Here is a 24,184-nt window from a genome sequence, read left to right as displayed (position 1 = left end):
CTGGGTCAGCTGGGTGAGAGGATGGCGAATGGGAGAGCGTGTTATCAGAGGAGGAGAAGCCCTCTCTGGTGGTGACTGAACAGAGATCTGAGTGGGCTGAGAGAGGGCCTCCCGCACCCGACCCACGTGACAGCCGAGCTCGATCTCCGTGAGCTTCACCAGCGGCTGAGGCCGAGGCCCCGGGCTGCTGTCGAGCGCGGGGCTGTTATCCAGCTAATATTCTAACGCCGTGCTGGGTGTCTTGCCAGCCAGGCTGGGCGCTGATTCTCTGGAAGTGGGCCCCGGGGGGTGAGCTGAAGTGAATCAAGGTCGGGGAGGAATAGGAGACACCTGCGGAAGGGGCACGACCAAACCCCAGCGCAGGCCGCCCGCGCGCCGAGGGCCAAGCACCGGCCCTGCTGTCATTCGCAGGCAGGACGCAGCGCTGGCCTTGTCTGTGTTCAGTACTCGCTGCCAGGCTGGCCCGGGAGGCCGAGTGAGAGGTCTGCGTCTGTCTCGTTCTGTTTCTGTCATTCAGCAAGAGGGGCTCTGGGCCCGCGCGGGGTGGTCCAGGCAGAGGGAGCTCTGGGTGCGAGGCAGAAACCTGGGCCGGTCGGCAGCCCCTACGTGGGAGACCAGGGACAAGGCCCTCGCCTCTCAGGGTCATTTCCTCGTCCGTGGATTGCAGGAGCTGCGCCAGCTGTTTTCAGACATTCCTTATTTTCAGAAATAGTTGTTTAAGCAAGGTATGATTGGGAATCCAGACATATTACCAAGAATGCTGAGGGGGGATGAGGCCTAGCCACCACGGCTTCCCACTGCACCCCCAACACACACGCACGCACACACAGGTGTGGCCCTTCGGAGTCATTGTTCCGTGATTCAATGTTATGTCCACAGAGCCCAGAGTCCTTCCACAGTATTAAGCTGAACCACATGAAATGACTGAGATTTAATAATTTTTGACAGGCAAAGATGGTCAATTCCATATTACAGCCTCATTGTTTCCTTTGCAACAGTGGCTGAGTGTGCCCACCCAGGAGCAATTTGCCTGGAGTCCAGCAGCTCAGCTGAGGCTCTGTGTGGCACCGCACAGGACACTTGGCCTCCGTGTGCCTCCCCTGTAAAATGGGCAAGTGGAGGGCCCTTCCTCGCCAGGTGGGCCGCTGAGAGGCCGGAGGAGAGCCTTGGGGTCAGGGCAGGGGTCTAACACAGAGCCTGGCGCACTGCGCGGAAGCCCTCCGTGAGTGTCTCAGAGAGAAGACTGTAACGATGGCCTCTGGGCCAGACTCGGGGGGTGGTGCTCCCTTCTTCTCCTTTTGGCCCCAAACGGAGCATGTGGCCGGGGCAGACGGGCAGCAGGCCCAGCAGGGCTTCCTGCTGAGCCATCCTGGCCAGCTTGAACCACCAGGCCTCCCACCTCATCCCTGGGCAGTGGACAAGCCCTGGCCTGGGCCTGGGGACGGCAGCAGAGAGCCATGAGCGACACTCATCCCCTGCCTGATCTGGGGGCTCCCTCCCCAGACACCCCCGAGCCTTCCCCACTAAGTGGAAGATCCTGGCATCTGTCAGCCTGGATTACCAGGCAGGCCCGTCACGTTAAGCTGGAGCTCTGGCGCCGGCAGCCCCCACCTTGTGCTGCCCCTTGATCCTGGCCGTCGTGTCCCCTCCCTTGTCACCACAGCCATGGGGAGACTGCAGGCCCCGCACAGTAAGGCAGGAGGCTCGGGGGAGAGACCAGGAGGAACCACGGGACCTCCTTGCAGAGAGGAGCCTGTTTGGCACTCTGCGTCCTCTGGCTGAGCGTGGCGGCGCAGAGGGGGCAGGTCACACACAGAAGCTCCAGGTGGGAGTTCCTTTACGGCAAACTACAGAAGCGTGGCGTGTGTTCCTGAAGGCACACAGAACAGACACCCTGTTCACGTGCTGTGAACACCTACCACACGGAGCTGAGGTTTCTGGAGGCAGCTAACCCAGAACTCGCTCCCATTGTTGCTATCAGTGATACTATCGATTCTGTAGATTCCACCAGCAATTTACTCATGTCACTTACAGAGCATTTTTCACTTCCTGCCATGTAGGATTTTTGAGTTTTGAGTGTGATGTGTTACAAGGGAAAGAGCACTAGCTTTGCAGTTCTGGCCCTGCCTCTTATAGCTGGGCAACCCTGGGCCAGTGACATAGCCTCTCTGAGCCTGACTTTTCTCTTTGGAAAAGCATTGCGTGCTACAACCTATTTCACAGGGTCGTTGAAACGATTACCTGAAATGATGTATGAAGAATAACTGACACAGAGTAAGTGTCTAGTGAATATTTGTGGGGAGAGTTCCTAAGGGCAAAGTCACATTTTTCATCCATTACAAGCCTTAACTCAAACATATCCTTCAGAACTTTGAACCCGATTATGTCACGGCCATTGGAAATCATTTTATTTCTTCCCATTTCTTTTAGACTAATGGCAAGAATTGTTCTTGGGGCTGCCTTCTACCTGCCCTGTCACTTTATCTCCCACCCTGGTTCCCATCCATCTCAACCACACACCTGTGAATCCTTCATTCTTACCTCATTACTCCTACCGCAGGACCTTTGCATATGCTGTTTTCTCTGACTAGAACATTCTTCCTGATCCTCTTGGCCTAGTAAACCCCTTCTTACCCTTCACAGTCATCCAATTCATATTTCCTAAAAAAAAAAGAAACACCCTCTCCAGACCTCCCCAACCATGTTGAATGCCCCCTCGCACTATACTCTCTCCTAGTGGGCACTTACTGCATTTTAACATGAGATGATTTCTTATCTACCTCCTCCGTCTAGTCCAGCTATAATATATGAAGGCAGGACCTGTGCATGATCTTGCTCACCAACTGGAGTCCCCAGGACATTGCGCAGAGCTCAGTAAATGTTGCTGGAAGGGTGAGCGAGGGATGAACTGGAGGGCAAAGCATCTAACAGAGCCCAACCACGCACTGTCAGTGTTTTTCAAATGGTGTAACCAGAGCCCAGATGGGGCAGGTTAATTGCCCACGGTCACACAGCAGGTCAGTGAGTGGTGGATCTGTGATCAGAACCCGGGTCTCTCAGTTCTTGCCATCCGTAGGCTTATGCTATAGCCCCATTATCCATAACTGGGGTGGGAGTGGGGGGCTCACAAAGACTCCCCTGGTACTCCGAGGACCCCAGGCTCTCCCTGAATCCACATCTCATGCCACGTCTAGTCCCCAGGCCATCCAGCACCACATCTGTACATGACTCCAATGCCTCTGAATTGTTCACTTAATTCGAAAACTCCCTCAAATGTGAGCTATGCGCCTTCAAGACTGGGCTGGGGGAATTCTGTGAAAGGTTTTATTGTTAGGGCAACCAAGCTTGACGAAAGGTAACACTGTTGCCACCATCTTCCCTTCACCCCAGGTGGAAACAAATCCAGAAACTGAAATCATAATCGATCACCAGATTTCAAATCAGTCAGGGCTCAGTCGCAAGAGATGACTTTCTTGAGAGGAAAATAGCTTCGGTCCGTTCATTTTCTTGTTTCTGTTAAAGGACCACCCCTGTGTTTTATGTCTGTGTTGAGTCCGCCCCCTCCTCACGCACTTTCTCGGGCCAGCCCACCCAGCTGCAGTCAGAAGAGCCCTTGAGCTCAAGAGGAAGTCCGGAGCACGAAGGTGTCTTTGGTCCTATTTGCCAGGAAGAGCTTCATGTGTAGGGAACTGTTCACCTGCCTGTTTGTCTGACCCGTGGGGAAGAAAACATTTACTGCATATTTACTCATTCCTTCAACAAATACTTACTAAGCGCCCATTATCCATAAGATGACCATATAATGTATTGTCCAAACTAGGACAGTTTTGATGTGAAAGTGGACATTACCTGGTGAGTACACCAGGGCAGCAGGTACAAACCAGTATTTTCCCTGGTAGACAGGATGTTAATAGGTGCCCTACACGTTAGTGGACAGATTGGGGCTGTTAGAATCTCGGGTGATTACGCTTTCCCAGATTGCCCTTGAGTACTGAGGACAAAACCAGGATGGGTTGTAGACCTCCAGAGCCATGAAGGACACATTTTGATCAAAGCCAAACTAGACATTTCTAAAACTTTCCCACCCACAGCTTCCTTCTTAAAATAGATTTTGTATGTAAAAACACAAGCAAACAGCTTGGAATAGCTCTGGAAGCTAATGACCCTGCAGTGGGTTCTAAGTTCCTCTGAAGTGAGGCCACCTAGGGGGGCCTGGAAAAAAGTTCAGAACCTATAAAGGATGAAATTGTCCATCAGGGCTAAGTGATGGTGATACATTTTGAGAACCAAGTAAAACTAAAAGGAACAGAAGGGAATGGGATTTCTCAGTCGCCTTCTCTGACCTAGAGATTCTTGAATGTGGCTATGACTTTGTGTATGATGACAAAAGACGTAAGCATGCCCGTGCTTCCCCTCGCAAAGAGCTTCGGTTCTCAACGGCTGTTCCCCTCACCTCCTAGGTGCCGGTGCTGAGACCCGTGGACCTGATGGTGGAGGCCATCCCGCGAAGGGTGTTCGCCAATGCCCACACGTACCACATCAACTCCATATCAGTCAACAGTGACTACGAAACCTACATGTCAGCTGATGACCTGAGGATTAACCTATGGAACTTTGAAATAACCAATCAAAGTTTTAGTATCCTTTCCCTGCAATGACCATTTGGCAAATCTTGAGTGTTCTGGTGTGAGCAGGCTTGGCGGTGGGGGCTTGGGAGGTGTGTGGGGATGGGAATGGGACAGAAAGGAGCCAGTCACAACTGCCACACCTGGCACTCGTGGAGAACTGTTCCCTTTTAAACTACATTGACAATTTGTCTTTCATCCTAACAAAGTTAGGGAAGTATTTGATTACACGTAGTGGGCCAGGACTAGCTCTGGAGTGAAACTGTGAATCAGTTCTTCATACAGAGGCATTTATGTGTCATGAATTAAAATCAGATCAAACTATAAAACAAGACCCTAGAATTCAGTTAGGGTTCCCTCCTCTTGTTAAAGGATTCATAAACAGCCTAGATGCACCACAGGTACACAGGAGATTGTTTTCATTGTATCATAATAGTGAAAATAATGCTGCCATTTATTGAGTTTCAATGCAGCCTTGATGCACAGATTCTCCTGTTGAAAAGTACACATGTCATAAATGTGCAGCCTGGTGAGTTTTCACAGGCAGAGAACACCTGTGTAAACAGTATCCAGATCAAGAAACCAAACTCTATTAGCAATCCCCAAGCCCCCCCTTCTAGTCCCTACAAACTAAGGGTACATTTGCTATAACAGCCCCATAATGTAAGGATTATTATCTCCTACTTAGCTAAAATTTAGAGCAGTCAAGAACATCGCTAAGTGAGTGAGTCAATTTTCACCCCACTATATTGACCCTCTATTTAGTAATGCAGACCAGTCATTCATTCTCTGCCTATCACATGAGTCTTCACTTGAATTCCCAGTCTCAGCTAATGGTTTCACCACCCAGGCAGCTGAGCAGCTGACCCAGGAGTGAATATTGATTCTTTTCTCTCACTCCCCAGCCTCCCAGCCCCAACCTAATCTATCCATGAGCCCTGCCAATGCTTCTTCTGACATACATCTCAAATTAACTCATTTCCCTTTACCTCCACTCCTACCAGCCTACACTACGATAGGTCACTGCTCTCCGGTGGGACTACAATAATCTGTCTTGTTTCCATTCTTTCTTTCTCTACTACGTAATACATGTTCCCTTAACAGTCGGAGTTGACCTTTCAACATGTAATTCAGGTATCATTCCTCCCCTGCTTAAAATACTCTAGTAGCTTCCCACTAAACTTAGAACAAAATGCAAGTTTCTTGCCTTGAACTATGTACTACATGATCTGTGCCCTGCCTGCCGCTTTGATATCCTATTGTGCCACTCTCCCCCGGTTCCCTCTGCTTCCACCAACTAACCTCCTTTCTGGTCTGGGTAGACCTTGGTCTTACATCCGTTCTTGCATTTCTATTCCCTCTTCCTGGAATACTCTGTCCCAGAGTTCACCTTGCTAACTCCATGTCATCCTTCGGACATCAATCTAATGTCACCTCCTCAGAGTCACTCTCTCTCGTTATCTGCCTAGCAGCCCATATGAACCTCTATTCCTATTTTCTTTATAGTTCTTACCACTATTTGAAATTGGTTTTTAGTTGTATATTTTGGGTTTCCCTATATTCAAATGTAAATTCTATAAGCGAAGGGACTGTGTATGATCCACTCCTGTGTCCCAGTTCCTACAACATTCTGAGAAATAGAAGGTGCCATTTTGGTTGGCCATGTCAAGTTTGAAGTACTGTAGGTCACCAAAGTGGAGATAGCCCGTAGACAGTTGATCGTGAAACCTAACCTGGAAATTTTACTTTACGAGCATATTCGTTATTTTAAAGCTCTGGATGCTCTAATATAAAATATACCCCATCTTGGCTCAAGCAACATAAAAGATTATTTGGTTTGTGAAGTCCAGTAATGATGATCCCCTTCAGCAGGCAAACCCCTCCAATCTGTGATTCAGAGATCCAGGCTCCTTCCATCTTGCAGCTCCCCAAGGTCACCATGCTTGCCTGCTTCAGGTTAGCAAAAGGGGAAGGTGTGGAAAACCACACATGGGAGGTTGCTATGAGCCAGGCCTTAGAATAGCATGTATTCCATTGGCCGGAACTGAGTCACATGGCTACCTCTGCCTGCAAGGCAGTCTGGGAAATGTAGTGTAGCCATGCACATAAGAAAACAGCTGGTTTTGGTATAGCTAGCTAGTCTCCGCCACAAAAGACTCCTCAGTGATCCCCAGGACTTGCCAGGGAATGCAGGCTTAAGTGGGTGGTGGTGATTATGCAGCAGCTAAGAACTGACGGTGAGGACCGTGACTGGCATCTTCTGTTGATTGCAGAGCAGACTCAACATAGTATCCAAGCCTGGGTGAACCTGCCTACAGATTTTGCCTGGAAATGCAGCTGCTAATAGAATGAGTGTGGGTGGTGATTCCCTTTCTTCCTTGATACCAATTTCATGAGCCAGAAATCTGCTTGGACTCAGCTGCTGTCACTCTGAGCTTCTGCTGTCCCCAGTCTAGGTGACACATTTTCTGGATTTTGCCTCTAGGCCTTCAGGGGGAAAGAGGTTTCTTTAGGCATTTGGGGAGACAGATGCCTTGGGGAGAATGCAAAGGGGAAATATGAACAGTGCAATTTAGGTTATATTCTGCAGATGTGTGACAGCCTGCCAGATGCTGGCATGCAAATGAGACTCTGCCACTCACCCTGAAAGCAGCCATATGTAAAATAATCATTGTCATCACGAGAATGATGCTAACTGATGTCTATGTAGTTCTTTTCAACCAGACCGCCCGAAGCACTGAGCAGCCTGTGCTAACTGGGGCCCTTTCTTCTCCTCACTGAAATGCAGCCACCTCTGGGTTAGGAAGTGGCTACCTTTCAAAAGAGCCTCAGAAAAACACCAACCACCAGGCAGGTTTTATATAGGGTGTTCAGCACCATTTCTGCAAAACCTCTTATTGACTAAGGAGGCCAAGGAAACATGGTTCAAGATAGAACAGCGCAAGGCTCCCAAAGTGTGGAACGAGCGCCACTGAGGCGTCAGGCCAGGTGCTTCTGAGCAGCGTGTGGCCTTTTATGTTTTCATGATTATGTACCTATGATAATAAGTAGTAGAAAATACAACTATCATATCAGTCCTTTAATTTCACAGATACTGAAAATCCACTTAAATTATGAAGTATATGTAAAGAAAAGTAAATAATAAGACAACTGGTCTTTTGATGGCTTAAAAAAAAAGTCCTGGCTTGTAGTGCTGGGTATTCAGTGTGACATTGGTGTTGTGGTTGAGAAAATGGGCTTCGGAGTCCAACAAGCCCAAGTTCTCACTCAGCTCTACTGCTCACTGGCTGCGCAGGCATTGACATGTTTCTTGATTTATCCATGTCTCTATTTCATGATCGGTAGAGAGGAGCTTTGTCAAAGAGGATTGTGAGAATTTTTGTAAAAGGTGTTTTATATATATAAATTATTCATATATTTTTAAATGCTTATACGTTAATGTATATATGTAGATAAATTATATATATAATGTATATCCATATATGTATATACACCCAGTGTGTGTGTGTGTGTGTGTATGCATGCCTAGGGCAGGACCTGGCTAAGTCCTTGCTAAACAGGAACCAAAACAGTCATGATTATCATTGAAAGGGCAAGGAAACTAGAAAAGGTGAATGTTAGAAAAGTAGATTCTATTCTGTTAATTTGTAATATGGGTCATCCTCGCAATTCTAGACTCCTCCTTCGGGTCTGCAGTTGGGTGGTCTTTGCAAGATGCTGTTCATTATCCCCTGGGTACCCTATGTTTACAGAATCTCTGAGATCCAGGGCCTTGTGTTTAGCACCAGATCAGAGTGAGTCATGCTTAGCCTCATGGTACCTGGTCATGAATCCTTCCATCCATAGCCAGTCTGTCCCTGTCTTCTGTAATAGGCTCTGGCTTAAAGTGGTCAAACTTTGGCCTTAGTGGGTTGACCTCATCAGGACAATCATAACTCAGTTCCTGATTAGTTATATTCTAGGGCAAGAGGCAGCCCTAACTTCAATAAAGGAAAATTGCTACAAAAAGGAGTTCCTTCTTTATAAAGACTATGGCACACCTAGGATCGTTTGAGTTTCTTCTCAGGACCAACAGTGAGTTGACCTGGGCTCTTACCTAGTCCAATATGGGACCTTTAAAGAGACCCATATCAAGTAAAAGTAAAGATGCAGCCCTTAACAGCCCTTAACAACTGTACACTGGGCACCTAGTGTGTGCCAGGCACTGCAGTAAGCCATGGAAATACAAAAGTGAACAGACACAAATTTTCCTGCTTTCAGAATAGCATTCATCAAATAATCACTCATGAGCATATAATTCCAAATAAAAATAAGTCCTGTGGAGAAAAGTAATACGGTTCTGTGAATGCAAATTTTTAAAGCCTGGTACAGCCTAAGGAATAAAAGAAGTCAGGCTTTGGCTGAGGAACTGATTACTGAGTTGAGATCTAAAAGAGAAAGAGTACGAGCTAACTTGGCAAAGAGGTGTGAAGAGATCGGCCCAGCATGTACAAAGGTCCTGCGGCAGAAGGGAACATGACATGTTGGAGGAACTCTAAGAAAGCCACTGTACCTGGAGCCCAGAGAGTGAAGTTGAGCACGGTGTAAACAAAGCTGGGAAGGTCAGCAGAAGCCACACTACAGGAAGTACAGTCTCTGGGCATAAGCCAGAGGATTTCTCCAGGAGAAGACATCTGAATTCCAGGGGTGCTTCATCTTTGACCTTGGTCTTAGTATCCCTGTGCTTCAACTTTGTCAGCTGTGCTGAGGCCCTTTTGAACTTGATTCTCTGATCAGGGGACCATATAACCTCAGCTCTTGGCCACCGGCCTCTCCCTCTCCCGGTACCATGGACAGCGGCCTTCCTTTTACTCCGTGAGGATTCTGCCATGTAGGCCTTGGACAAAGCTGTGGGGCCCAGCACAAGTTTCTCTCCCTTGTTGCTGTGCAGTTTTCCTCCAGAAATGTGCATATCTAATGTATGTATGATCATGTTCAGGCTGGCATTTAGTGTAAAAGGGGGCATGCAACACCTCAGCCTGCACGCACCAAGGCAGCACCCCCCTTTCTGTGTTCCATGCCACCTTGGTGGGCTTTCCCAGGCCCGGCCTTGCTTATGTGGGTGCTGCCTGTCTGCATCTGAGGCCAGACTTGGGGCTTATGAGACGTGGGATTTCTCCCTGCGCAGGGGAGCCCTTCAGGCCTCCTGCTGTCAGATGGAGGGCAAGAACACAGCTGCACAGACTTTTCTTGGCCTTCTTGAGCTTCCTCAGAATTGAAGAGCAGAGCAGCTGGGAACACAGACCCTGGAGTCAGAGTCACTGGATTTGAATCCAACTTTAACTCCTAAAATCCGTGTGACCTTACAAGTTGCTGAACATCTCTCTCTGACCCTCAGTTTCCTCATCAGTTCATGGAAATAGTGATACCAGCTGTCTTAAGGGTTATTGTGAGGGTTTAATGAGTTAATTGTGTTAAGTACTTAGCTGAGTGCCTGGCACAGAGAGAAAGCGCAATAAATGATAGTTATTTGGAACATTTCCTCAGCTCCCTAATCTTCTAACCTTCCTGGTTGTATCCCATTCTCTCCTAGGAAAAACCACAAGCTAAATTCGTCTCACTGTGCAGGGCTGGCATCTCAGCTTATTGACCTGCTGTGGGTTTCTGCATCTTTGAAAGCTATGCCTAGTGAAGACTGCTAATGTACAATGAGTTACAACAAAACCCACACGCACTTACTGAGCACTTACTATGTGCCCTGGAAATTACAAGGTCCATAAAACGGCGTCCCTGATATTATGGCCCCCGTAATCTGCAGGATAGTTGTTTCAGTCAGAGTTCAACCACAGAAACAAAGCCGTTAGGAGAGGGAGTATGTGTGTGTACAGAGAGAAAATAGGGAGAGGAAGAGAAATTGACTTGCTGCAGTGAATCAGCCCTGCGATGGATGACTGGCCGTGCAAGCCCTAAGTCTGTAAGGCAGTCCGTTGGGAATGCAGGATCACAGGCAGGCTGGGAAACCACAGATGTGAGCTGAAGCCGTTCCACGCGCGGCCATCCAGAAGGAAGATACGGGGACCCGGAAAGCAATCACCGAGCCTGCCACCGTGCGGGCTCTCCCTTGGAAGGCCTGAGCCTGCCTTTAAATACCTTCCGCCTGACTGATTCAGGCTCACCCAGGACAATCTCCATTTTGATCAACCTAAAGTCAATCACATCGGCAGAAGCCAGCCTAGCGGCACCTGGATTGAGGCTCAAGTAACTGGGAGGAGGTGTGTGTGCTGCAGATGGCCGCTTCCTCCCTGCTGTCCTCCAGCTCTCCTGAGAGAGAGCACCTTGGCAGCCTGCCATCAGGAAGGGGATTCTAAGCATGGGAGTTCAGCCTAACTGAGCTAACAGATCGCAAAGCCTTCTAAGCAAGTACAGGGACAGGGAGGCACACATGTAAACGTACTTCCTTCCGTGCAACCGGGGAAGAAGAGACCAGCGCTGTCCGGAGCCTGTGTTAAGTGACAGGTAAATAAATACACGTCGTCTCCTGTAGTTTTCTACCTCTTTTCCTAGATGAGTTAACAAGTTCAAAGGCATTTGCAATTGTACAACTGGTCACAGGATTTGGGATGAAAATCTAGGTCTCCCTTACTCCATCCATATCCAGTAAATATATTCTATCACACTGCCTCAAATTACTCAAATAATTATAATATAGGTGTTCTCATCGAGGTGCTTTCAGAGTCCTGTGGCTGCACGGGAATAGGAAGAAGGGCTAGAAAGCTTTGTCAAGAAAGTACCATCAATACTGGCTTTTGAAGGAAATATTGGATGTTTTCTAGTGGTTGGAATTTCAAGTTCTGTGTCACATGAATAGGAAAGAGTCTGTAGATAGGGGATTTTCAAGGGCCCCCTGCCCCGCTCTGGTCATAAAGGCCCTCTCAGCCCAGTGTCTTTTGCAGCTCATTAGCTACTTTGACACAGTAACTGTTTGTCAGTCCCGTGGTAACACCCTCCACGAATATTTGTACAATGGGTGTTTTTAAGCTCTTAAAAGAGGACTATCCCTTGGAGTCCTTTTTGGAGATCTTCAGTATATTGTCATCAAGCAATATGTCCCTTCAGACAACAAATTGAGATGCTTTGTAATCATTGCTTCATCTCCAAAGATGAAATTCAGACTTTGGAAAGGGAAAAAAACAAACAAAACCCTCAAGTTAATTCATGTCCCTTAAAAGGAAATCCTACTCTAATAGGCTCGGTTTTCAAGGCCACCGGAAGACTGTTCTCCACCTTCCATACTGGCAGCTAAGTGCAGCATGAAAAGCCCCAAGTGCTTTTGGATGTGGGCATCTTAGACTGACCATAGGTGGACTCCGAGTCCCATCTCTGGTTTAGCCTGCAGGACAGCTTCCTGTTTCACTCTCCTGCCCTTGATTGGTTTAGGCAAGACTTAGAGGGGGAAAAAACCTTGTCAGGATGAGCAACATCAATAGTAACAAAGACAAAAGCATAGAAGGATAGTCACTTTCTAAAGTCCACAAAATCAATGCATACAAAGCTATCCTTGGAAAAATATGTGCTTCCTTTGAAAGATGTGATTATTCAGTCCACTCCAAAACTATTTAATAAGTATCTTTTTCTCCATTATCTTATTTGATCATCAGAATTCTCAGTAGCTACAGAGTAAATAGGATTATACCCACTCAAAGGCAAAGAAATGGAAACCCAGAGAGATAAAATGACTTTCCCACATTCTCTGAGCAAAACTGAGTTGGAAACAAAATTGAATCCCAGTCATCTGACCCCATTCTGTTAAAATCACAGTATTTATCAACAGTATTATCTTAACCTTTACCCATAGTGATGAGGCTCCTGGCCTTTCAACTCTCACAGATGGTTCCAAGCCAAAAAAAAACTACTTTTTAAGAAAATGTTAATTTTCTTTAATAATACATGGAGATTATAAAATGCCCGTTAAACTTGCCACCTAATTTTGGTGCATATAAAGTGGATTTACATTACAATATTAACTCAAGTATAAGGGCTCAGAAAAATAAGTAAATAAGAAAAGAAAAGGAAAAAAAGATTTAACTCTTGATTTATCCAGTAAGCCTTTTTCAATTCAGTCTAGGACACCCGCCCCTACCCACCACATACACAGGCTCTCTTCCCTGCTTTATTTTTCTTTTTAGCAGTTACTGGCATCTAATGTGTTATATACGTATTTGCCTTATTTAGTGACCATGTCCCCTGCTAGAATATAGGCTCAGGATCAGGGGACTGTTTGGTCTGCTTTGGTCCCAGGTATGTCCCCTGCACCCAGAAAAGTACTAGCAGATCCTTTGTGAGCATTTATGGAATACATGAAGGAACAAATGAATGAATGAGCGGTAAAGGTAACTCTAGCTTACCAAAGGGTAACTTAAAAAAACGCTGACTTTAGGATCTAATCCTCCTATAAGATATACCTACATTTCCTTTTACCAGGGCTATGGTCAGACTGTGTATATTTTGTATTTATCTTTCCTCATCTAAAATTATATACACAAATACACACAATTTATATATCCAAATGTGTGTGTGTATATATATATATATATATATATACACATATATATATGTGTTCACATACATACATATACTTATGTATATACATTTATATAAATATATATAATATATATACACACACATACATATATGTAAAATAAGCACAAAAGAATATCTTTTTTCCATCCTACTAAAACTTCATTAAAAGAAAATGTGGAAATAACTGATAAAAGAAAAAAGAAATACATAAACCCACCCAGAACTATCACTGACATTTAGAATCTTGCCTTTTCACTCATCGTTTTCAGAGTGTCGGTTTTAAATGGCATTATGATTATACTGTAGGTAGAATTTTTCATACTGTTGTTTTTTAACAGGCTTAGAATTTCATTGCATGAGCAATTTAATGAGATAGATCAAAATTTCCCCAATCGTTTCCCTGTTTCTTTATCTATGGGTTATCGTCTCTTTTTCTCTTACCTTGTTTGCTGCAAACATTTTTTGGTAGAAAGCTTTTTCTTTCTGAACTTGGGATTAAGGAAGTGACTTGTGAATGGCCCCCCTGTTGCCCCCTGGCGTCCTGCCATCCCCTCCCCTCCCCATTCCTTCAACCTTCCGCTGATGTGATTTATGGCTCCGGCTTCTTATTTGTGTGAAGCCAGTCCCTAAGGGGCGACCTCCCAGTGTCTTCAATTATTATTTTAAATGGTGCCGTAGGCTCTGCCTGGCACAGCAGTGCCCTCGCCTTCCCTCCTTCTACTTCTAAGCATGGAGCTCAGCTGCCAAACTGGCTGTGCCCCCTCCTGCCCTCAGAGCTGCCCCCAGAGCCCCAGCAGAGAGGCAGATTAACCCCTTTTGTTAGCAGAGGTAATTTGCCCTGGCTTAGTGTTAATACGGAATGCCATGAACAGTTGGGGTCAGAAGAACAGGTCTGTCCAGCCCCAGGGTTAATTTAATAGCGATCTGTTGGCTGTCTGCCTTGCATATTAGCCACGAATCCAATGCGATGTTTGCTTTTGCCATTTGGCTCTTTGGGACAACAGGGAAATAATTCGGATGGAGAGCTCTAAAGGATACGGAAGAGAAAACTGGCTGTCAAAATCCATCATTCCATTTTCAAGATAATACAGGGAGCCATGCACCGCTTATCTCCTTTTTCTTTGCCACCCAACATGGAGGGCAAAACCACATATGCTGAGGGCATGTATCTCCCTTTAGAATAAAGTAAAGGAGAAGCCCTGGGTTTCTGTGATACAGATGTGAGACGTCCTCTCCCATCATCCACATAAGCCACTGAGTTTCTGTCAACTAGACTCTTTCTCCCTAGAACTCAGCAAATCCATCAGTTAACAATTCAAGGAATCCCTTGTTTCTGTCCTAACTTGTGGTTCAAAAAAAAAAAAACTGATTGCATCATGGACACAAAAATCCTTGGTCAGGTGCTATGTCCAAATTCTGGTTCTGGAAAATACGGTCAGTGCGTTGGGAGAAACCAGGCCTGAGGCAGAGGCACTGGGCTGCCCTTGGTTAGCCGGGGGCTTTGAGGGAACCCAAATGCCCCTACTCGGCAAGGCCAGCTCTACAACGGCCACCCCCACGGGAGGAGAGTGGCGTGTGGTCAAGAACCAACATGGGTCCGAATCCCAGCCCTGCCCCTCACTAGGCATTTGACCTGGATTGGCTTACTTCAGTCCCTATCGCCTCTGCTGGGGGATGAGCCGATACCCCTCTGCCTGGAGTACTGCCCTTGTAAGGCTGAAATGAAGGTCAAATGAAATAATACACGGCACTTGATAAACATTAACTGCTGGTTATTGTCATCCTACTTGACATCCTTATTCAAAAGAGGCTTCGAGACACAGATTATCCCCTGGGCCCCATAGAGTGAGACCCAAACAAGCACTCTAGTCAAAAGGAAGCTGCGAGGGGATGAGGTGCTGGGCAGCACCCTTGGCGGTCCAGGAGGGGATGGGGGAGGAGGGCGGGGTTCCAGGGCAGCAGCCCCCTTGGGGGTCCAGGAGGGCAGCAGGGAGGAGGGTGGGAGGGCAGGTGCAGAGCAGCGGCCCCGAGCAGCCTCAGTGGACACATTCCCCAGTCGGTGTTCTTGGTGGTGGCGGAACATCCCTGGTTTCACAGATACGTTTAAACACTCCATTTCCACACATTCTGACTTCCAGGGTTTATTTTTAGTTGAGAAAAAAATAACCATAGATGTGGCACCTTCCCCTCCCACACAGCGAAGATTCCTCCCAGTTAAGCTTGTTTTCAGAGCTGCACTGCTGGAGGTTTGAAAAAGCGGACACCAGATCTTCTTTCCCTATTTTGGGAAAAGAAAAACATGCTCCCTGGTACAGGAGGGCATAGGAGTTCTTTCTGGAGGGCAATGAAATCTGACAATGGCTGAACACTAACCGCAGGCCCCCACACCCGGTGTCACCGCCACCAAGCCCAGGGCAGGGAGCAGGGGGCTGGAGAGAACCTCAGAGGCGCAGCAGGGCTGCCTCCTGGGGGGCACGGGCTCCTGCTCCCCAGCGTGCGGCGCTAACTGCACTTATATTTATAACTGGCAGCAGTTGAGTTGAAAGGTAGTATTTTATGAATCCAGGGGACCCACATACTCGGCAGACCCGAGTAAAATTTCCATCTGAGTTTGGAGGAAGAAATGGTAGTAAAATGTGAGTTCAGTCTCAAGCTAATTTTAGAAAGAACCCATCGGGACTTACAAAAGATTATTGAAGAGGAAAGAGGCACCACCAGGTAGAAACCCATTCTTGCATCTAACTGCATGCTGGAGCCTAGGGGATGTCTGATGGCACATGACTTCGCTAGTTCTGGTGACTGAAAATACCGGCGCGTTCACCGGTGACTCATCTAAACTCTGGGGTTCTGTGCTACCAAGTTGGTGAAAAGTGCAGAAGCCAGTCGCCCATCCCAGTCTGACAGTGCAGTCTGTATCAGTTACTGCTTGTTGATTCAGTGCAGTGTTTTCCAAAATGTGATACCTGAACTCCTGGCACAGAAATATTATTTTAATTGTCATGCATTTATTTCAGGTATATTGTTTAAAATGTAACTAGTTCATTAAACTCATGATTTTATGAATATTGGGTTATTGTTTAGACAAGGCTAGGTAAGGAAAAGAGTGAATCGATTTAAGTCGATCTGAAGAAAAAATGTTCAGTCAAACAATACCACCTGGTGGTATGCAGGTAGGGCAAAATCACAAAGATGGCTCGAAGGGATGCAGTCTAGGAAAAGTGGAGATAACTTTGATCAGCATCCCCTTGTAACGGCATCCGCATGACAAGGCCTATTCCTTGTCAGGAGGTGGCTGGGTCCTCCAAGAGCCCCTCCGGCCCAGCCAGGGGCTCCCTAACCCTGACCCAGGCCCCTGAGCTCTCAGAGGGGTATAAAGGGGTCAGCACAAACCCACTCCCTCGGGCGTGCCAGGCATCCTGTCGAAGAGGGTTGTCTCCATGAGTCACCTTCACAATATAAAAAGCCAAGTGATTAATTTCATTATACAAGGATGTGGCCTTTAAAAATAAAGGTATAATAGTACTTGATGAGAAGGGAAAATATGGAGGGAGAAAACAGCTGATAAAACGAAGGGTAGATTCCGTGGGAAGCTAAAACTGTCCCGCCACCCAGCCGAGGGGCTTCTTCCCAGTGCTGCAACTCCCACAACAAATTCTAGAGCAAATCACAGCTTATGGAGGCCTGAGCTCCTGCACGTCTCCAAGAAGAGAAATCTTGCATAACTAGTAAAGAGCATAAATTTTGCGCCTGGGATAAAATCCTGGTACTGCCCCTCTAGCCATGTGACTGGGGCCAAGCCTCCAGGTCCACCCCTCAAAACGGGGGATAAGAAAAGTGCTGAGCCGGGAGCTGTTCCAAGGGTTAAACAAGGTAAAGTCCATGATGGGCTTTGCACAGTGACCGACCTCTAGTCAGAGCTCAATAGATGGCAGCAGCTCTTATTATCATCAGCATGTCATTAAAGAAGATCTCAGGGATTTCACGGAAGAGGATGTACGGTCTACTGTAAATACCATTTATCAGCTCAGGAGTCTGGGTAAAGATATAAATAAATTCAATTATTGAGTTGGAATGGGACTAGTTTCCTAACCAGTGCTGTGAAGGGGGAAAGAAGAAGTCTTTGCACACAGCCCCTTTCAGCATGATTGCCGAGCAGGTGACTGTGAGTGGGGGCGAGACCTGTTCTCCAATCGCATGCAGGGGCCAGGGAGGCCTGGGCTCTGGTGCTGCCTCGGACCCCTGGGCAGCCCGGGGCCTCCTCTGCCTGTTCGCCCACAGAGCTGGGAGGACCCCCACCGCAGTCACTGCTAGCGTGTTGCACCGGAACAAAGCGGTGCCGTTCCAAGTAACCCCTGAGGTCCTGTGCCCTCCTTAACTCGCCTGTGCCAGATATTGTTGACATTAAGCCGGCCAACATGGAGGAGCTCACGGAGGTGATCACGGCGGCCGAATTCCACCCCCATCACTGCAACACATTCGTGTACAGCAGCAGCAAGGGGACAATCCGGCTGTGTGACATGAGGGCGTCCGCCCTTTGCGACAGGCACACCAAATGTGAGTGGCAAGCTGCCCAGGGTTGGTGGGGTGGGTGGGCCACCGGCCCCTGGCAAGCGGGAGGAGAAGGGGGGAGCCTGGAGGATTTGGACCCCGTTTCCCGCGTCAGACGCAGTGGGAGTGAAGAACTACAGGCGCTGGCCTGGCTCGGGGGTCAGCAGCACATCTGCTCTTTCAGTAAAGATGAAACCTCGTGTTCAAGTCCCTAAACGTTCGCTTAAGGCTGTGGGATGCAGAGATGAGTAAGACGTGAGTCCCGCCTCCTAACATTGTGACGTGACCCGAGTTGCGTTTTAAGATCATTGCGGTGGGCACAGGGGACCTGAGGGGCCGAGGAGGAGGTGAGCCCGGGATTGCAGCGGTGTCCGGCAGGACGGAGCGTGGCCTGGCCACGGGCAGGGTGTGGGAGGCAGAGCAGCAATGGGCTCTGGACAGACCTCGGCAGGGGAGTTAACAGGCCTGCTGGACCGCACGGGAGCCTGGGGACAAGCAGGGCGTCGGGCACAGCAGGGGGTCCGTGACTGGGTCAGCAGGGCTGTAGTGAGTGTGTGAGAGGGGCTGAGAGAAGATCTCAAAAGTCCTCAGACTTGTGATTATGTGTGTGATGGATGTCAACTAGACGTTGTGGTGATCATTTGAAATATATTCAAATATCAATTATGTTGTACATGTGAAGCAAATATAATGTTATGCACCTATTATATCTCAAAAAAAAAAACAAAAAAGGAACAGCAGCCGGGGGGAGTGCTTAGTGGCTTGTTGGAGAAGCTGCAGCTTGGGAGCCGGTGCCCTAGAAGTTGCAGTGGCCCTGGTGGGCGCCAGGGAGAGGCGTCGGGGCGTGGGTGCTAAGGTGCAGACCCTCGGAGGTCCTTGGGTCACGTCGTCCTCCAAGACGTGGATGGAGCAAAGCAGCCCCGACTAGAGGCTGAGCTCACGGAAGCCCAGGGCTAAGGCCCAGGTGAGCAGGTGAGGCCTGCTGGCGCTGACGGCGAGGGCTGCAGTAGGCAGAGTGGGCCCACCGCTGGCAGGGAGGCTTTCTAGAAAAGAAACTGCTCCCCAGCGGAAGGTGCCTGGAGGGCAGTGACGATTCATGTCAGGTGAAATAATGTGCAGCCACCAAGATGTTAAGGAGAAATGAGAGCTGCTTGTCCCACGGTCCCAGGTGTCAATTCCTACATGACAGGAGTGATAGGACAATGTTCTGTGCAGGTGAATGGCTAGGGGAGGGGGCATTTGGGTCATTCTGATTGTTTTTGTTTGCTCGCTTGCTGTGGGAAGTGTCTCGTGGGGGAGCTGATGCGTGGGGTGTGCGGGATGCTTGTGTGGATTCCAGAGTTATGTCACCAAGGTCAAAGCCAGGCCCCCCCTTGTTAGCTGTCTGATTTTTTTGCAAATTTTCTTGAACTTTGTGAGCCTCAGTTTTACTCACATGTGAAATGGGCATAATAATCTCTACCTTATGGGTTCGTCATGGGACTTAGAGAAAATAACTATTAAGAATTGTTAATGAGATGTTTTACTTTCTTTTCATGCTAAGGCTTCCAAACATGATGTGTATTTTACACTTGTAGCAGATTTCAATCCAGATTATCATCTGCATTTGAAATGATTAATAGCCACATGTGGCTCGTAGCTACACAACCGGCAGTGCAGTCTTAATACATTTTGGCCACTGCAGAAGGTTCTGTTGGAGCACGCCTACCCAGATCGTGAGCTCCTTGAGGACACAGACGTGTGTTTTCTTCAGAGGTGTTTCCTCAGTGTCTAAAACAGTGCTCGGCCCATGACAGATGCTTAGTAAACATTTGCTGATGTGTGTGCTGGTACTGATCTTTGAGCAGTACTCACTTACCTGAGCCAGCAATAGGAATAGTGTTCCAGCTAACAGGCTCAGCATGTGCAAAGGTCCTGAGGCCTTTGGAAAGGTGATGTTCGTGGAACTGCAGGGTGACTGTATGACTGGCATGTAGGGAATGACTTGGAGAAGAGTCAAAGCTCAGGAGGAATGTAGGAGCCTGGTCGTAATGGTCACGGTAAAGAACTTGAATTTTTTCTCAAAGTCAGTGAACAGTCACTAAACTGTCAGAATTAGTTTTTAAAGAAGTTGCTTAGAGAAAAGACAGAAGGATGGAGGTTGGGTTTTACTGGGAGAATTGAGACAGGAAAACAAGTTAGGAAGATACTCTAATGTAGACGGGAATTTCCTAACAACAGCACTGTTGAATTTGGGGCACACGGCTCTTTGGGGGAGAGGGCCACCCTAAGCACTGTAGGACATTCAGCATAATCTCTGGCCTCTTCCCACTAGATGTGAGTAGCAAAGGCAAGTTGTGATGTCCAGAAACGTCTCCAGGCATCATGGTGGAACATCCCCGGCGGCAGGGGTTGCTCCCGGTTGGAACCTAGAGATCTGAACTAAAATCCATGGTCAGTTCTTCAGCATGATTTCTTTGTACCTGTGATATATCTGTTACTATTAAGAACTCTGAAGCATCCAATAGAAAGGGAAGATTTACCTGCTACACTCGGGAGACTTAAAACGTGGCGGATGAGCTAAGAGGTGCCCGTGAAGCGCATCAGAAATGATGTAAAAGGGCAGTGTGTGTAGTAACAGATGAGTGGTGGGGTCAGTTGGAGGCTGGGACGCTCAGAGGAGGGTGGGACGCTCGGGTCAGACCTCCCCGGGAAGGCAGAGGTTCAGTCGTGGTGGAGAAGCCCAAGTAGGATTCAGTCAGGTGGGAGACAGAAGGGCGTTTTGGTCCACAGAATTTGTCACTTGTGTTCACAGAATGAGCAAAAGCCTGAAGTTAGGAACTTACATGGAACCCTTCAAAGAGTCTTAATAAGTATTGGGCTTGGATGAAAGAATACTGAGGAGAGGTCAAATGGGACAGTCCTTGAAGGTCGAAGTCAAAAGTTTGTGCGTTCCTGTACTCATTCATGTCTTCGTCCATCCGTCGGGTGCCTGCTGTCCACCCCGAGTCTGGCCCCTGTGTCTCCAGCCCTTAAACTTTCCCACCAAGTGCAGCGCTTCCAGGGCCAGGCCATGAGCCCGACCACAGGGCGGGAAGATGCCCAGCAGAAGCCCAGCCTCCGTGCTGTGCACTGGGTGCCCTGGCCTATCAGCAAAGACAAAAAATAGCACGTGCCTGGCCCAGGCCAGAGGCCCGGGGTGCGGTGCTGACCTACCTCAGGGGACTTTTTTGAAGTCTTATTTTTCCATCTTAAAATTTCACGGGAATTTTGTGTTTTACTCCCATAAAATACCTACTTATAAATTTAGTAATTACATTTCTGCCCAACCCCAAAATTTCAAGCAAAATTAACGTTCCCAAAAGATGCAGCATTTACGCTATGGCTTCCTGTACCTCCCAGTGGCCTCCGGGATGCATACATGTGTTCCGGCTTGAGAAGCACGGTCCCTAGTATGTGGGCAGCAATTTGAGACCATTTGGCTAGAGAACAGTTACAGAATTCATGCTCTATAGAAGATTAACACAGGATGGTAGAAAGAAAGGTGGGAGAATTGGAAGGTTTTGCTTTAGTTTCAACACAAGGAAAATTCATAGCCTCGGTACGGGTGGTGGCTGTGGAAATCACAACGAAGAGAAAGGGTGATGGAACGTTTTCTTTAAAAATCGCTATGCATGATGTGAACCATATTAGGGCTTGTCGTTCATCACACATGGACATTAGTTGTTCAGCGTCCTTCCCGTCTAGACTGTAAGCCCTCTGTGAACAAGAACTGGATCTAATTTGCTCACTTCGCATTGCCAAGGTCTGGCACTAAGTAGGTGCTCAATAAGTATTTATTTAATAAATAAATTCGTGGCTGAGGATTGACACAAAGGGCATGCGGAACAGTATATCACAGTGGGGTGGAGTGAAGGGCTGGGGTTCAGTCTGGGACATGCTGTGTGTGAGGTGACATGTCTCGGGAGGCAGGCCTCTCTGGTAAGTAAAGGCGGAATGGGGCTCGATGAGCCGACAGCCCCAACAGGGTGCCAGGGTGGCACGAGAAGCCGCAGTGTGCTTACAGCCCAGTACGGGGAGACCAGCCTGGGCTTTGGAGTCAGGCAGACCCACACAGTTCTGGATATTAAGGAATAAATTGACTGGAAGTCTTGATGAACTCTGAACTCAAAATGGAGAAAGGACAGAGCCTTACGAAGTCCAGAAATAGAATGATTTAGAGCAGAAGCTTTGGAATTAGAACTCAGTTGTGACACTCAGTGACTTGTGACCTCAGGCACAAAGTTATTTAATCCCTCTGAACCCCAGGCTCCTCATTTGAAAGTAGAAATTATTAATAAAGACAGCTTCATAGGGCTGGTTGTTCTTGAGGAATAAATGCCATCATCTGTGTCAGAGCCTAGCACTCTGCCAGGCACACAGAAGTCAGTGAATGACAACGGAAGTCACCAGCTGTTCCTCCTGAATTCACACTGTTCCAGGCCTGCAGCTAGAAGGTACTTGAAATGGCAACCCTGTATTCATTGATTTTATTTGTCATGCTGTATGTCAGGCACTCTACCAGATTCCGGGAATATAGTGGTAAGTAAATCCAGAGCTAGTTTCCTCCCTCTTAGAGCTAGTGTGTGTGTGTGTGTGTGTGTGTGTGTGTGTGTGTGTGTGCGACTTATTGTAGCTATTTGAGTCATGCAGTTGTGGAGGGTGACAGGTCCCCAGTAGTGTGTGTGTGTGTGTGTGTGTGTGTGTGTGTGTGCGACTTATTGTAGCTATTTGACTCATGCAGTTGTGGAGGGTGACAGGTCCCCAGTAGTGTGTGTGTGTGTGTGTGTGTGTGTGTGTGTGTGTGTGTGTGTGCGACTTATTGTAGCTATTTGACTCATGCAGTTGTGGAGGGTGACAGGTCCCCAGTAGTGTGTGTGTGTGTGTGTGTGTGTGTGCGACTTATTGTAGCTATTTGACTCATGCAGTTGTGGAGGGTGACAGGTCCCCAGTAGTGTGTGTGTGTGTGTGTGTGTGTGTGTGTGTGACTTATTGTAGCTATTTGACTCATGCAGTTGTGGAGGGTGACAGGTCCCCAGATCTGTGTGTGTGTGTGTGTGTCTGTGTGTGTCTGTGTGTGTGTGAGACTTATTGTAGCTATTTGACTCATGCAGTTGTGGAGGGTGACAGGTCCCCAGTAGTGTGTTGTGTGTGTGTGTGTGTGTGTGTGTGACTTATTGTAGCTATTTGACTCATGCAGTTGTGGAGGGTGACAGGTTCCCAGATCTGCGGTGGGATTGCAAGAGGCACAGGAGAGAGGCTGGCATCGTTCTAGTCCACAGGCCCGCGGTGTGCGACCCCAGGAAGAGCCGATGTTTCAGCCTGAGTACAAAGACAGGAAGAAATTGATGTCCCAGCTTGAAGGAATCAAGAAGAGTTCCTTTATTTGGGAGGGTCAGCCTTTTTGTTCGATTCGGGCCTGATTGGATGAGGCCCACCCACAATTAGGAAGGGCAAATCATCTAAAAACACTCTCACGGAAACATCCAGAATAATGTGGCCAAATGTCTGGGTATCCCGTGGCCCAGTCAAACTGACACATAAATTAACTGTCTGAGGAGGAAAAACATAGATCACAACAGATATGACATGGCAGCTGTGTTAAGTGACAGGAGAGAGAGGCACCTGGTGCCAGGAGGGGACGTGACGGGATGTGCCCTCATCCCCCAGGGCACTGACTGCTGCGCGGTGACTTGAAGACTGAGCAGTCCCTGAGGGAGAAAAGAGGGAAGAGCCGTGAGGGCCACAGAATCACAAGGCCCGGCCGGCCGCACACCCAGGGACCCCCAGGGGCTGCTCCTCCCTCCAGCCTGGGCGCCATGCAGCCCTAGAGAGGCAGAGCCCAGGCGCAGTCCCCCAGGAGGCCAGGAGCTCCTAGCAGCCTGCAGGCCTCCCTCGGCCTCCCCCGGCCTCCCCGCCCCACCCCAGCAATCCTCTGAGCAGCCGGCCGCCAGCTTCCTAATCTAATTATGAAGCGAACAAAATCCATTTTCCTGACTCGTCCAAAGTGCCGACCGTCTATGGTGCACACCCCCCTTTGTTCGGCTGCTGCAGCACAGCCCCCAGCTCCTGGCAGCTGGGAAAACAAGCTCAATCTGACCCCTCGCCTGACATTTCATATTGATTTTCTCCTTCCTCCTCAAACGCCATCCTTCAGTCGACCACGGTTCGGTCGAGGTGTGCGGATGGAACTGAGACAGTTCATCAGAGTTCAGAGTGAAAAGCAACACTGCCTGTTGGAGATGAGCTCTGAGAAGGAGGGTCTTTAATAACCGTCGGCGTTTAATCAAAATGCCGAGGAGTTCCGCGTTCTCAGAGCTGCATATATTAATTTCCACATGCCCCTCTCTCTGCATGCTCAGCAGGGGTTGGAAGGGATGTTTCTCTCCCTCATCTCTTGGTTTTTTTCCGTTGCTTCTGGCGGTAGTGGCAAG

General features: G+C 48.2%; 1 protein-coding gene across 3 annotated transcripts in view; it reads left to right on the top strand.

Moving 5' to 3' along the window:
* The window catches only part of PPP2R2B (protein phosphatase 2 regulatory subunit Bbeta), a 391,816-nt gene that overhangs the window by 334,623 nt on the left and 33,009 nt on the right, over positions 1–24,184 (top strand). For all 3 annotated transcript variants that reach the window (XM_073221952.1, XM_073221953.1, XM_073221954.1), the window contains 2 exons: positions 4,461–4,638; positions 17,574–17,738. In XM_073221952.1, the coding sequence (XP_073078053.1) occupies positions 4,461–4,638; positions 17,574–17,738 (343 nt within the window). The remainder of the gene's footprint in view (positions 1–4,460; positions 4,639–17,573; positions 17,739–24,184) is intronic.

This window comes from Manis javanica, chromosome 14 (genome assembly GCF_040802235.1).
Source record: "Manis javanica isolate MJ-LG chromosome 14, MJ_LKY, whole genome shotgun sequence".
Classification (NCBI taxonomy): Eukaryota; Metazoa; Chordata; class Mammalia; order Pholidota; family Manidae; genus Manis; species Manis javanica.
The sequence above is the reverse complement of the archived record's forward strand: the minus strand, read 5'-3'. Positions and strand labels throughout refer to the sequence as shown.